The sequence below is a fragment of the Magnolia sinica genome, chromosome 17 (assembly GCF_029962835.1).
Source record: "Magnolia sinica isolate HGM2019 chromosome 17, MsV1, whole genome shotgun sequence".
NCBI classification, from domain to species: Eukaryota; Viridiplantae; Streptophyta; class Magnoliopsida; order Magnoliales; family Magnoliaceae; genus Magnolia; species Magnolia sinica.
The window spans coordinates 9,201,087-9,215,706 of NC_080589.1; the positions used below are offsets into that span (position 1 = coordinate 9,201,087).

The 14,620-nt window shown below is 39.0% G+C and overlaps 1 protein-coding gene across 1 annotated transcript; it reads right to left on the reverse strand.

Annotated features, from left to right (window-relative positions):
* Nucleotides 1–6,775: 6,775 nt before the first annotated feature.
* Nucleotides 6,776–12,351, reverse strand: LOC131231829 (uncharacterized). Its single transcript, XM_058228134.1, has 4 exons — nt 12,343–12,351; nt 11,872–11,985; nt 10,808–10,907; nt 6,776–7,158 (listed from the first exon to the last, which is right to left on the reverse strand). The coding sequence occupies exons 1-4, from the start codon at nt 12,349–12,351 to the stop codon at nt 6,941–6,943; spliced, it is 441 nt and encodes a 146-aa protein (XP_058084117.1). The 3' UTR covers nt 6,776–6,940.
* Nucleotides 12,352–14,620: the final 2,269 nt, after the last annotated feature.

Below are 14,620 nucleotides of genomic sequence, written 5' to 3' on the forward strand. Positions count from 1 at the left end.
CAATACATGTGGGCCTACTAAAACAAAAATCAACGGTGGAGATCCTTTCTCCACCAAATGTAAGGTCTAGATGACCTCTTTATATGTAAGGAAAATAAACATCATGATGGGGCCCATGGAGAATGGCCCCATCATGGAATGATCATGAGCATCAAGGTGGGCCATCGGCCACACCTAGGGTCCAAAGTGAGATCCATACCATCAATCGGTAGGCCTCACTTGGCCCATCATCAAAAACATGAAAAATCTATCCTAACAAGCACCCACCGTCGATCTCCTTGGTCCGTTGGAAAGTTGATCTCCTTGTGCTTCACTTTGATGGAGGGAGATGAGAAATGGATGGCTTGGATGAAGGATCTTTGGGATGAGAAGTGGGCCACCAAATCACATTTTTCTCTCCATGGGAAGGCTTGGACGTGGGATTTTCTTTGCTTGGGAAAAGTGATGAGAAATGGGAGAGAGAGAGAGGGTTGTAAAGAGAGAGAGAGAGAGAGGGTAGCTTAAGTAGGCCATGATTACTTGTAAGAGAGGGTGGCTAGCAATAAATGCTTGTAAGAAGGCTAGGGGGTAGGGTGGCTATAGCTAGGGTAGGGTGGATAAGGCTAGGGTAGGGTGGCTAAGGCTAGGGTAGGATGGCTATAGCTAGGGTAGGGTGGCTAAGGCTAGGGGGTAGGGTGGCTATAGCTAGGGTAGGGTGGATAAGGCTAGGGTAGGGTGGCTATAGCTTGGGTGATGTCATCCATCACCCTCATGATTACCTAGAGATTGGTGCCACATGGGATGAGTGGGTCCCACAATGTGCGGTCCACGGCCATTAAAATGCACGGTCCACATCTTAGGATCTAAGCGTCGGGTTGGCGCACGAGACGTGGCATTGGAACCGCGGCAACGGTGCGATCCTAATGGTACGAGTCTCGAGTTAAGCTGACTCAAATCTACAGGATATGACCTAGGATCGCGTGCAAACATCGATTATATGTTGCATGATACCGGAATTTGACGGGAAGGATCGCGGCAGTCGACGGAACAATACGGACTAGGATACGGGTCTTACAGCTTGATCTTGTCTCTTGATGCGAGGAATGAGTCTTGAGTTATAGACTCGGGTACATTATTTCATGCCACTTCGTGTAAGGAAGTTTTGCATGATTATGTGTCAGGTGATTTTGGGAGAGTCTACTTGGGTGATGATGAGCAGTGCAGTATTGTTGGAAAAAGAGACATTCATATAAGTCAGAAAGATGTAACGACTTTGAAATTGAAAGATGTCAAACATGTACTGAGTTTGAGATGGAACTTGATTTCAGTGAGGCAGTTGGTCGATACCGGTTATGTGACGACATTCACCAGTAATTCCTGTAAGATCACAAAAAGCGTCTTAGTGATATCTCGAGGCAAGAAGGAAGGTACTTTGTACATGACTTTAAGATCGTATAGTTCACTCGCAGTCGCATCAACTGGAGTGAATGGGCAGTTATGACATCAGAGGTTGGGACATATGAGTGAGAAAGGGATGAAAGTGTTATTGTCAAAAGGGAAGCTACCAAGACTGAAGTCTATTGACTTGAAATTCTGCGAGGACTACGTATATGACAAGTAGAAGATGGTAAGTTTCAAGAAGATAGGACGCGCTCCAAAGACGCATCTGTTGGAGCTTGTACACACTGATGTGTGAGGACCGGCACAGGTATCATCTCTTGGTGGTTCACGTTATTTTGTTTTCTTTATTGATATGCTAGTAAAAAACTATGGGTTTATTTCTTAAAGCACAAATCTGATGTATTTGATGTATTTAAGAAATAAAAAGTTATGGTAGAAAACGAGATAGATAAAACAGTAACATGTCTCAGATATGATAATGGGGGAGAGTATTGTATAAGAAATTTGAGGAGTATTATGTAGCAAATGGAATCAAACTTCAGAAAATGATTCCAAGGACACCACAGAAGAATGGTGTGGCTGAGCGCATTAACAGGACCATCCTTGAGCGCGCTAGGAGCATGAGGTTACATGCAAGGTTGCCCAAAACGTTTTGGACAGATGTCGTAAATACTGCCACATATCTCATCAATAAAAGTCCCTCAACATCATTGGATGGTGAGCTACCAGAAGAAACGTGGACTAGGAAAGAAGTGAACATTGCACATCTCATAGTGTTCGGTTACACTTCATAGTTCACATTGATGCAGAGCACAGAAACAAGCTAGATGCAAAATCGAGGAGGTGCACATTTATAAGTTACGGGCAGCATGATTTTGGTTACAGGTTTCGGGATACAGAAAACAGAAAAATCATTAGAAGCAAGGACGTAGTCTTCAATGAAAAAGTGATACATAAGGACAGTGTGAAAAAAAATAAGGCCAAAGAAAAAGAATTCGTAGAGTTGGAAGAGTTACCGGACACTGGTGTTACAGCACCACAGGATGATCATGCACAGGAGCATTATGAGGCAGAGCCACAGACACCAGTTGGGAGGAGGTCTACTCAGGAGAGGAGACCAACAGTCCGATACTCACCCTCCTTACATTATCTACTGCTGACAGATAATGGTGAACTAGAGTGTTTTGAAGAGGCGTTACAGTCAGATACACGGGTCAAGTGGGAGCAGGCTATGGATGATGAGATGGACTCCTTTGAGTTTAATCGTACATGGGAGCTAGTCACTCTACCTAAGGGTAAGAAAGCTCTTCATAACAAGTGGGTTTACAGACTGAAGGAGGAACACGATGGTTCGAAACGGTACAAAGTTAGATTGGTTGTGAAAGGGTTTCAACAAAAGGCAGGTATCGATTTCACTGAAATATTTTCACCTGTGGTGAAAATGTCTATGATTCGCATGGTCTTGAGTATAATGGCTATAGAGAACTTATGTCTAAAGCAGTTAAATGTTAAGACAGCCTTTCTTCAAGGGGACCTTTAAGAAGAGATATAAATGCATCAGCCGACAGGATACGTGGCACCAGGAAAAGAGAACAAAGTGTGCAGACTGAAGAAGAGTCTATATGGCCGGAAGCAGGCCTCGAGGCAGTGGTACAAGAAGTTCGACAGTTTCATGTCGAGAAACAATTTTAGAAGATGTCATGCAGACCACTGTTGTTATTTGAAAAAGTTTGATACGTCATACATCATCCTTCTTCTGTACGTTGATGATATACTTGTGGCCGGTTCAAGGATGAAGGACATCTCAGATCTCAAAAGACAATTGTCTAGAGAATTTATTATGAAGGATTTAGGAGCTGCAAAATAAATCCTAGGCATGAGGATAAAGCGTGACAGGGAAAACAAGAAATTAGTTTTGTCACATGCAGAGTACATAGCCAAGGTACTTGATCGATTCAATATGTGAGGTACTAAGCCGGTTAGCACTCCATTTGTCAAACACTTCAAGCTATCTAAGGAGAAAGGTGCAAAGACGCAGGAGGAACGGGAGTACATGGCTAAAGTCTCATACGCGTTAGCTATTAGGAGTCTCATGTATGCTTTGGTGAGCACGAGGCCAGACATTACTTAAGCAGTGGGAGTTGTTAACAGGTTCACGAACAACCCCGAGAAGGAACATTAGAAAGTTGTGAAGTGGATCCTCAGATACTTGTTAGGCATTGTGGATTTAAGGTTGTGCTATGGTAGATCGAAAATCATACTACAAGGCTACGTGGATTCAGATTTGGCAGGAGACATCGACAGCAAAAGAAGCACTACAGGTTATGTCTTTACTCTAGGTAGTGTTGCAATAAGTTGGGTCTCTCAATTACAGAAGATAGTATTTATCAGTACGACAGAAGCAGAATATGTTGCGGCTACAGAAGCGTGTAAGGAGATGGTGTGAATGTAAGGTTTCATGGAAGAGTTAAGTAAGAAGTAAGCAGATTGTAAGTTGTACAATAACAGTCAGAGTGCAATACACTTAGCTAAGAATTCAGTCTTTCATTCAAGGATCAAGCATATTGCCATCAGATATCACTTCATACGTTCGTTACTAGAAGATGGAACGATTGCTCTAGAGAAGATTCATACAAGTGAGAATTCTGCGAATATGCTGACCAAGGCGGTCACACGGGAGAAGATGAAGCTTTGTTCAGCTTTAATTGGTCTTCATGCTTAAAGACGGGAAGATGGTGCACTCCGGATGTAGAAGACGAAGGTTTATGCAGATGTGTCTCCAAGTGGGAGATTTTTAAGATGTGGAGCCACATCTGGGGGCCGCTCAACTAGTCAGTCGACCAGTCGAGGACTACTCAACTCAAAGTCCAGCGAGCATCAAGTTTTGGGTTCCAAGGTGCGCAATCGGTCAAGGCCCCTACTCGACCAGTCGAGGGTCCGCTCGACCAATTGAGCAGTATTCTCGACTAGTCGAGGTTACGGAGATTCGTTTCTGGATTTGATGCGGACTGCGGATTTCTGAGTTGGTTTTCGCAGAGGTGCGAAAGGGGAGTTGCCTAAACTATAAATAGGGGTCCCTAGGGCCTTTCTAGGTATTATAGGAGTTATTCTAAAGTGTGGGCAAAGGGTTTTCTCTGTGCTTCCAAGAGAGAGGTTAGTATATTGCCTTATAATCTTTGTTTTTCTTCATAGTGAAAGTATGCATCCGTAGTTTTTTACCCTTATTGGAGTTTTTCTACGTATATATTGCCTTGTGGTTTGTTTGGATTGCTTTGATTTTTTTCTAGTTTATATTTCTTCTTGTTTATCATTTGTAGGTGAGACCGGAGATTGGATCTCGATTCACTACGTTGTTGGCCTGTTGCGCAACAAATACAAGTACAATGAACTGTCCATCATTCAGTATCTTATAATAGACTTAATAATCATATTCACTTTTGGTAAATTGTTGACCCATCATGAAAGTATCAAACCATTTTTTACTACTGTCTAGGAGATTTTTTAAGGTCATATAACGACGTCCTTAATCTGTAAATTTTATTCTCTATCTCCCTTACTTCGAACCCTTATGGTTGCTTCATGTAAATCCACTCTTCTAACTCCCAATATAGGAAATCAATCTTCACATCCATCTGTTCCAACTCTAGGTTATATTGAGCAACTAGTGACAATATAAATCTAATGACACATGTCAAACCACAGGCGTGAAAATTTTGATGAAGTTGACACCCTCCTTCTTCCCATACCATTTCGCGACTAATGTCGCCTTGTATCTATCTTACTTCTACTTGTAAATTCACTTACAACCAATCGCTTTACACCCAACTGAAAGCTCCACCAACTCCTATATCTTATTTTTATGCAGAGAGTCGATCTCATCATACATGGTCATGATCCACTTTTGAGCATCAGGGTCATTTAATGCTTCTTGGAAAATAGATGGATCCCCCTTGTCTATAATAAAGGCGAATACAATGTTCAAGTCATCTCTGTATTTAGCCGGTAATTTACAATCTCTCAACGGATTCCTTCTGAGAGGTGGTTGCTCCACCTGCTCATGTACCTCTATCTGTGGCTAAGGTTCAACCTGTGTTTCAACTTTTTTCAATCTCGACATCAATAACCATTGATTTCTCTACTTCCTTATGTTCTTCCTTATAAAACATAAAATCTTGATCAAACCTGACGTTGCGGGTCAAAGTGATTTTCTGAATGACCTAGTCGTACATTATATACCCTTTCATGCCATCACCATACCCCACGAAAGTAAGTTTTTTCGTCATTTAGTCTATCGCACTCAGAAATTCAAGAACTGAAAATGTTACTTTCCAATTCCCAAATCCGGTGCCAACATGAATATAATATATATATATATAGATATATATATATATATATATATATATATATATATATATATATATATATATATATATATATATATATATATATATATATATATATATTTGCAATCTCTCATTGTCACACCCTGAACTTGGTGAACGAGCTCAATTAATTCCCAAACTCCAAATCTAGTTTGTGATAATGAAAGTTTCATTTTTTTTTAAGTCTTGTCAGGGATATTTTGTTTAAGATATTAATCTACCGTAATGTTAACAATCCCAACAACCCACATATATTAAAATTCAAAATACATCATTTGTCTAAAATATTACAATATAAAATTTCTAAAATAAATAGTAAGACAATCATTGGGTGCCCCAAGCTGGTCTAGTAATACATTGCTTAGAAAGAAAAGAAAACATGGCTTGAGCTCAACGTGCTCAATGGACATGCCATATAGAGAATCAGGGGTACAAACAAGCAAACAACGCAACATATTATAATGGGTGATTAAGTTATAATAAACAACGAGGCTAAAGCCTTTAGCCTCAGTTTTGCCTCAGTTATTCAAACCGAGGTTGAAAACCCCGTGGCTAAAGGCTTTAGCCTCCGTTTTAGCAACCGAGGCTAAAATGACTTTTATAGCCTCAGTTCTTCAAGTGAGGCTAAAAACTTTTTTAGCTTCAATTTTCTCGAAATGAGGCTAAATCAAAATTTTAGCCTCCATTGTTTTCAACTGAGACTAAATCCAAATTTTAGCCTCAATTGTCTCCAACCGAAGCTAAATCTATTTTTAACCTCGGTTCTCAACAACCAAGGCTAATGCCTTTAGCCACGGGAGTTGTAGTCTCAGTTTAAGTAACTAAGGCAAAACTGAGACTAAAGATAGATTTAGCCTTCATTGACATCAATTGAGGCTAAAATCAATTTCTAACATCATTTATCAATAATCAAGGCTAAATCATTTATTTTAACACATTCATAAACCTATGCATATTCAGTGGCCATTGATTAAATGGCTTGCATTTTTGTTCTCATAAGGTAACAACTCATGGAGAAAAACATGAGAATCACACCCACTTTTCAAATTGAAATTTTAGTTTCTATTTGGAATAGAAATCTGGGGTAAAAAAAAAAAAAAAAGAATTCAACAATTAAAGCTTTGATCAACTGTCATCAATGGATTCTAATTCAGATTACTAGATCTTGACTGCAACAACTAAAGCCTCTGGTCCATCTCAGAGAAATTAGCCAACATGTTGAAGTTGTAGTCGGGAGAGATCTGGTGCGTCATCGGCAGTGGAAGCTTCCCTCTGCTAACGGCCATAATCACAGGATCGATGAATTCAACATCAACATAACTGCTATTTCCAGCAACTAGTTTTTGCAGATTCAAATTAGCTGAACTACCGAGGAACGGATACTGTGTAGCTGAACCTGCCACAAGAAGGAATATAAGCATCCACAACAATCAGAAAAAAGATCTTACCAGCAAGAAAATAAAAAATAGATGGTAGCAAAACTGCAAGAATTTGAGCCAGTAGATCAATGGTAGACAGGGTGCATTTCAACATTGAGTTCTCAGATTTGAACCTTGCTTACCAGCCAATCAACAAAAACAAAAGAAAAGAAAAAGATTTTTAAAAAATAACTTGAAACTGCCAATGAAATATTGGCATGTATTCAACAATGAATTATCAGACTTATAGATATTATGTTGCACCAAAAATCCGTGAATCTTGATCTTAGTAATGACACTGCTAGCAAAATAAGGTGAATGCCATTTTAATGGGAATCTACATATGTCGTGGTTACAAAGGGGATAAAAATGGTCATGCCCCAGGAATCGGAAGTGAAACTAGAAAAGACCTGATTAATGCCGACTCCACACCCCAGGAAGATCCTTCCTATAATGAGCACGGAAAGGTTCTGGGCAGCTGCATTTAGCACCACGCCAATGATGAAGAAAATCCCTACAATGAGCATGGTCAGCCTCCGACCGAGGTTTCTTGTGGTGTAGGATGCGAAGAAGGTCGAAAATATGTGCACATCAACAGAATGCAGTGCAATATTTAGCACAACTTCCACCCATGTTCGTTATAATTTTAGTTGTTGAGGCTTTTTTCCTTTTCATGTTGATGTGTATTTATTTTTATGCATCTAGAATCAAATTAAATCAAAACTAATTGCAAATTGAAATTGATGTACCATATTGAAACTCAAATAGTCCATAAGCATAGATAGATAGAAGAAGCAGAAGAGACTGAGAGCAAAGTTTAACAGTCCTCTCTAGCCTTTTATGCTAGAGATCACACAAACCCCTTGCATATTCTTCCAAGGAAAGCCTCTCTTATTGCAAAATCTCATAGAAGTTGTTTTGTATACATGAATCTTTTGCTAATCATGCAAAGAGTTTTGCTTAAGGATCAACTAGACAAATTTTTTAAAAAAGTACAGATCGACAAGCAGAAAAGATGCAAGACCTAAGAAGTAGACCTTCGTGACTTTCGTGACAGTTAGGTGATTGAATGAAGTCAAATATACAGAATAAGGTAAAAGAAAATTGCATCCATAACATAATATATTGGAAACACTGGTAGTTTCCAAAGAAAATGTACAACGATTATGTTACAAATTCTAAGAGGCTATCTTACCATAAATGAAAATGGTAACTGCTAGGTTCAGCTGTTATTTTTTATGCTTGTAATGGCTGACATGATATGACTGCATTATGCCTTTTGCTTGTCTCTTTCTCATATATTTTGCTCCATCACAGGAGTAGAACAAAATATTTTGAGTCTTTGAACTAAAGAAGCCTATAGGTGAAGAAAGAAGTAGATGTGGATGTGATGGAGGTTTTTAATTTTATTTTTGGGGATGATGTGGAGATGATGGAGGTGTTTCAAGTCAAGAAACAGAATAGACTATACTTCAGTCCGGGTTCTTGTTTTGCAGAATTAACTGGAGTCAAGAAACGGAATAGACTATACTTCAGTCAAGGTTTACCTCCAGCAGTACGTATGAATAGCATGTGCCTCACACGATCTTGTTTGCCCTTCAAACCAGATGTAATGGAACTGCCTATCTGTCAACTAATTGAATAATGGGTCAAGGAAAAAAGGGGTCCACTTAGAATCCACAGATGATTCACTTATATGCATCAGAGAACATGAATTTTAAGTAGGTGGCAGAGTAGTAAGAAGACTAAGAAGGCATGAATAATAAAAATAACTGCTAATAGAGTACATGGGATTACTTGGTAATTCTTGGTTGTGCCTCTGGAAACGGGATAAAGATGTCTAATACCTTCTTAGTATCAAGAGCATCTGTATTTTGATCACACAGTTTTTCCTACATGGAACTGAAAACTTCTAATCATACACACTTTTAGTACTGAGTTCATTGCTCAAAAAACAGGATAAGAAAATGTGAGGTCCACTAATCATACACAACATCACTACGTGCCAATCTACACATTGGAGTGTAGATGGAAAAGGAGAGGGATATGAGCACAAGTGAGATAGTGGGGGAGCCCACCTCCATGAACATGCAGACCCAGTTCATTCATCAAGTGGGGTCCACTGAACATGCACCGTCCTAACAATTCGGCAGGTCCCCTCATCAGAGAGGTGTTGTCCACGTTGAATATGGACCTTTGGTCATTTTTCTCTAACCATCTATTTTTCTCATAAAGGCGTAACTCACCTGATGAATGGGCAACCCGCAACAATGATGCGCCGCAGATGATGAATGTGCAGGATCTCACACATATGGCACATTGCATGTATGTAGTGAGGTCCGTCTGTCTCACTTGAGAGAGTCCTCCAAACAGGGCTTGAACAGGGAACATGTGTAAGAGATCCGAGATACTCATCAGGTGGTCCTGCTGCGAATGTGACCTGGGTCCGTAGATCAGGTTAGCCAACAATACAAACCGATCGATTTTGAGCACTGAATTGAATCATCCACCAACAATTTCCTGGATAATCTTATTTCCACCTCAATGGTGATGAGACCTAAATGATCATTTAGGTAAATAACCAATTTACACAAATTATTAAAAGAAAAAGGAGGTGCATTAATTGGCTAAAATGCTGGCAGGGCTGAAATGCAATGTTGTTTGGCCCATCTGAAATCTAAAATCAACAGGTCAAAATTGAAAACCATATCAAGTAAGAGAGCTAAAATGGTTGATTATGATTTTGGAAGTCTAGACCATATTCTGTGGAAGTAGGGCTGTCAAAGAGCTATCAAAGGGCTGTGTGAGGCCAAGTAAAATCAAAACTTTGAATAGGTCCAGCCTGAATAGTTCAAAATCTGGGCAGAAGCTGACCTCAGGCCTGGCCCATTGAAATCCATATGTGGAAGCGATTGTGTGTTAAATGCTTCATTAATGGACTTAGACTTCCAAAACACGAACAGAATAAAGCAGGTTGTTATAGATCATTGACTGCCGAAAAGCTACCCCAAGGATGCAAATGCAGAATATGCATTCCACTGGAGGAGATATGTCAAAAACAACTATCAATATGATATTCTACATTATAACACTTCCATGCATATAACTATCACCAAAATAATAATAATAAATAAAATAAAACATACCATTTGAAAAACAAATGACACTAAGATCTTAGTGACAATATCACACTCCCAAGGAAACTTGCGTAGTCCTCTGTATGAGACCAATGCAGATATGGCTACATTGCTCTCCTAAACTTGTCCCATGTCCTTTCCTGACCCTGCAGTCCAAATATCAGAGTCATGATTTGAAATCCAATACCAGTATAACATCATAATGTAGCAAAATTCAGATGCTTCATTACCTAGGAAATAATCATTTCCTTCTCCAGTCAATAAAACTGATTCGTTTGTGTACATTGGAGGTTAAGCGTGATCATAGAAATAAATTAATGTGTATTCTCAATCAACACTCAACCACCCACAAGAACATAATAAAATTTCTTTTGATCTCCGAATTCCAAAATATATGAGATTACTAAAATTCATGTTTTTTGAAAGATTACTAAAATTCACATGAAATGCTTAGAAGCAGAAACAGGTAAAAGGATGAAGGTCAATGTACCTTGAAGTGAACCCTCAGATCCGATCCCCTGGCCTTGCAGGCTGAGAAAGCAAACACAATAAAAACAGATTGGAAAACAAATTTCTGAAACCAAAACTTCCTACACGCTTTTGACCTTTCAAGCCTAATCCAAATGACCATGCAAAGAATTGAGCTTGCATCTGACAGGCTTGAACCCTGAACCATGAGGAGGTAGAAATGAAAAGAATTGAGCTTTTGTACTGCAGTGTCTATAATAATAACATTTATCCTTTCATATTTACCTATTAATTTGCAAATAAAACTATATTGTACATGCACATTGTATGTACTGCAGCAACCCACATACCCTAGCATACCATGTATTGTAAGAAGGAGCTTAATACAAAAATGTATGGATTTCCATGTCATATTAGACCTCTGACACAACACTCCACCTAAAACAACAAAGATCTCAATTTGATCATTCTCTTTCCAAGGATTATAAAGATCTCAATTTGTTCAGCATCAAACTCAGTAATGAAGGGGCTCATTACACTTTTTTTTTTTTTGAACAAGATCCATTACAAATCAGTTTTTCCCAATGTGTCTTTCCATTCCACAAAAGTTCAATGGAAACTATCAGATTAATCCCATTTCAAAGCATATAAATTGCCATGGTTCAAATCTTCTTTGAACAAGAAATCTGGATAACCTTCTCTTCAATACTACTACATCTATCAAGAAATGATTTTTTTTTTATATTTATTTTTCTCCTTTTTCTTAGAAACTTTTTTTCAGGAATGAAGTATTTACTCAAAAAAAAAAAAAAAGGAAAACAGCATCAAGGAAGCAGGACAGAATTCTCAATGTAGAGACTAACAAGGATCACCCTCCCTAGCCAGGGAGACCACAACAATGCTACCATCGCTGCAAAAACAGACAATCTATATGTTTATCAAGGAGGCTTTCTAGAGGGCAGTTTTTGTCAAAAACGAAGACAGGCAAGGCTTCTACTTCACAAGAGGTAGCCCATCGCAAAACCTTTGATAATTCCCTCCCCACAATCAAGGAGCCTAGAAACTCCCTCACAAAAATCCTCAAACCTTCAGAAAGTGGCCTTTACGGAAATCATCTCTTCCATTAGGCAGTAGAGATGCTTTGACAATCATGCCTTTCTCATCTCCAAACACCCCATCAACACCACAAAGAACAGTGATCTAACAAAAATAAGCCATCAAAATTCAGCTTCCAAACTCCTGCTGTACAAGTCCAAGCATGTGTACATGAGGCTCTGAAGCTTTATTACCTGCGACTTATATTCCAATGTCTAAGAAAATCAAAAAGCCTTGACCCCACAAAGATACGAGTATGGTGGAGCCCACATGATGATACTAAAATTTAAAATTTCAATAACTTCGTCAATGGAATTCATCACATTCTAAAAATCTGACTGTTCTTTTGTTTTCTACCTTTATAGTAGGTCATTCCAATATGTGGCACCAGAATGGATATATATTAAGCTCCTTCTTACAATACATGGTATGCTAGGGTATGTGGGTTGCTGCAGTACATACAATGTGCATGTACAATATAGTTTTATTTGCAAATTAATAGGTAAATATGAAAGGATAAATGTTATTATTATTGTATTATTAAGTTTGGCCCAGAAGAATGGAAAACAATTGAAATCAGCTTTAAAATATCTGTCCAATTTCTGCTATGAGAAAATGTGAACATAAACCATGGTAGAGATAGCATTTTACAGAAATTCTGCAGCAACCAGTATGAGGGATTTATTTATTTTTTTTTTTTTTTTTGCATGTGTCTAAAATCTCATTCCTAGAATAAATATCCATCAGAAATATGCACATATAAAAATGCACTACATTCTACCATATTAGACTTATCTGGCATAGAAAATGCACCGCTGGACATAACTTTTTTTTAGATATACTTTTAGATAAATCTCTAAAATCTAAATACAAAAACCTAAATTACAACTTAAATCAGCAAGAATCGAAACAAAATCCAATGAAATCTCTAAGAATAAAGAGACATAATTTAGATCAAGATCAAAACAAATCAAGCACCAGAAATCAAGAAAAAATTACAAAAACCAAACCCTATCCATGTTTTTGCAATCGGTGAGGAGTTGCAATCGGTGTATATGCCCCTTGTTTTTCTAGCCTGCACGGAAATCGGCAATGGAGGAGCAGATTTCGCACCAGAGAACAGGGTTTTGCTCTCAGATCGAACACCAAACCCTAATCGCTGATATTGCAATGTAGAAACTGCTCAAATCCAGCAAATGAGCTAGAAACGACAGGATTTTCCACTTCCTGAGCAAGATTTCAGTGAAATCAGCAAAAAAAACTCCTCAAATCGAACCAAAAAACGTGGAAATTGGATTTTGAACGGCCAAATGGGGAAAACGCACGAAAATGAGAGATTTCTGCCCCGATTTCTGATTTTCGAGAGAATTTCAGTTGAGAAATCAGTAGAGAAAAAAACAGAGAGAGAGAATGAGTACCTGAAATCGGCAAAGAGATTGCTGGTGTGGAGGACAGAATTTCCTTTCGGAGCTGAGGGATCTTGAGAGAGAGCTGAGGGAGTATGAAATGACCTGATTTTGAGAGAGAGCTGAGGGAGCTGAGGGATTTTGAGAAAGAGCCGAGGGAATTTTTTTTTATAGCTCATCTCATGTAAAGCTCAGATCTCAAACACGTGTTACAACTATGAGGTTCGTAAGCCCACACGTATGTGAAGCCTTGCCTATCTACACGCCAACATGGAACACATTGGAGAGATCCGAGCCTTTCATCAGGTGGGCCAAGCTGTTTAGATGCTAACTACTAAACATTTAACTACTAGGTGACAACTAGACGGTTGAGAAGAAAATGGTACTAAGCTGTAGAAATTTAACTATCAGATCTGATGGTTTGGATTATCTAACGAGTTTGATTTTTTCTGGCTGTGATCCATCCGCAGCAGGGTCCATGATTTTTATGGTCCTGATTTTCCTTCATGTAAGCAAGGATCTGAAAGAAAGAACCTTACATTCACACATGCATAACTGGAGCAGATATAACGTTGGAGTATAGCAATTTTGTAGCTGTCCATTGTTCATCCCATTGCTTGTAAGATGTGACCCACCTGAGTAGTGAAACAGCCTGGTTTGTAGGCCTTAAGATCTAAACAGTGAGGCCCACCTGATGGAAAGTTGTATCTCTCACAGGTGTGCCATGATTACGTGGGCCACATGCTTTGGAAAAAGAGAATCTCTCTGTGTGTGTATCAATGACTGCTAATACGTACATGTGGGCCACCTTCTGCTCTAACTGGCCTGATCTGTGTATCAATGACTGTTAATACGTACATGTGGGCCACCTTCTGCTCTAACAGGTAATAATGGTTGTGATTTCTTAAAGATGAATATGGAGTGTACTTTTCACCCACCTGTGAATCAAATAGAGCAATGTCCAGATGGAAAATGGCCCATTCATCAAAAATTAGACCTTTCGCCTTGGTTCTTATGCAAGCTGTGGGTAAAACGTGACATTTCGCCTCGGTTATATGCAATTGAGCTAAAAGTAGACTTTTCGCTCGTTCCAGAATGAGGCTAAAAGTAGACCTTTCACCTCGGTTCTATGCAAGTGAGGCTAAAAGTAAACCTTTCGCCTCGGTTCTAGTAACTAAGGCTAAAAGTAGACCTTTCACCTCTCAGTTCTATGCAAGTGAGGCTAAAAGTAGACCTTTCGCCTCGATTCCTAGCAACCGAGGTTAAAAAGTAGACCTTTCGTCTCGGTTCCTATGTAGGGGCTAAAAAGTAGGCCTTTCGCCTCGGTTCCTATC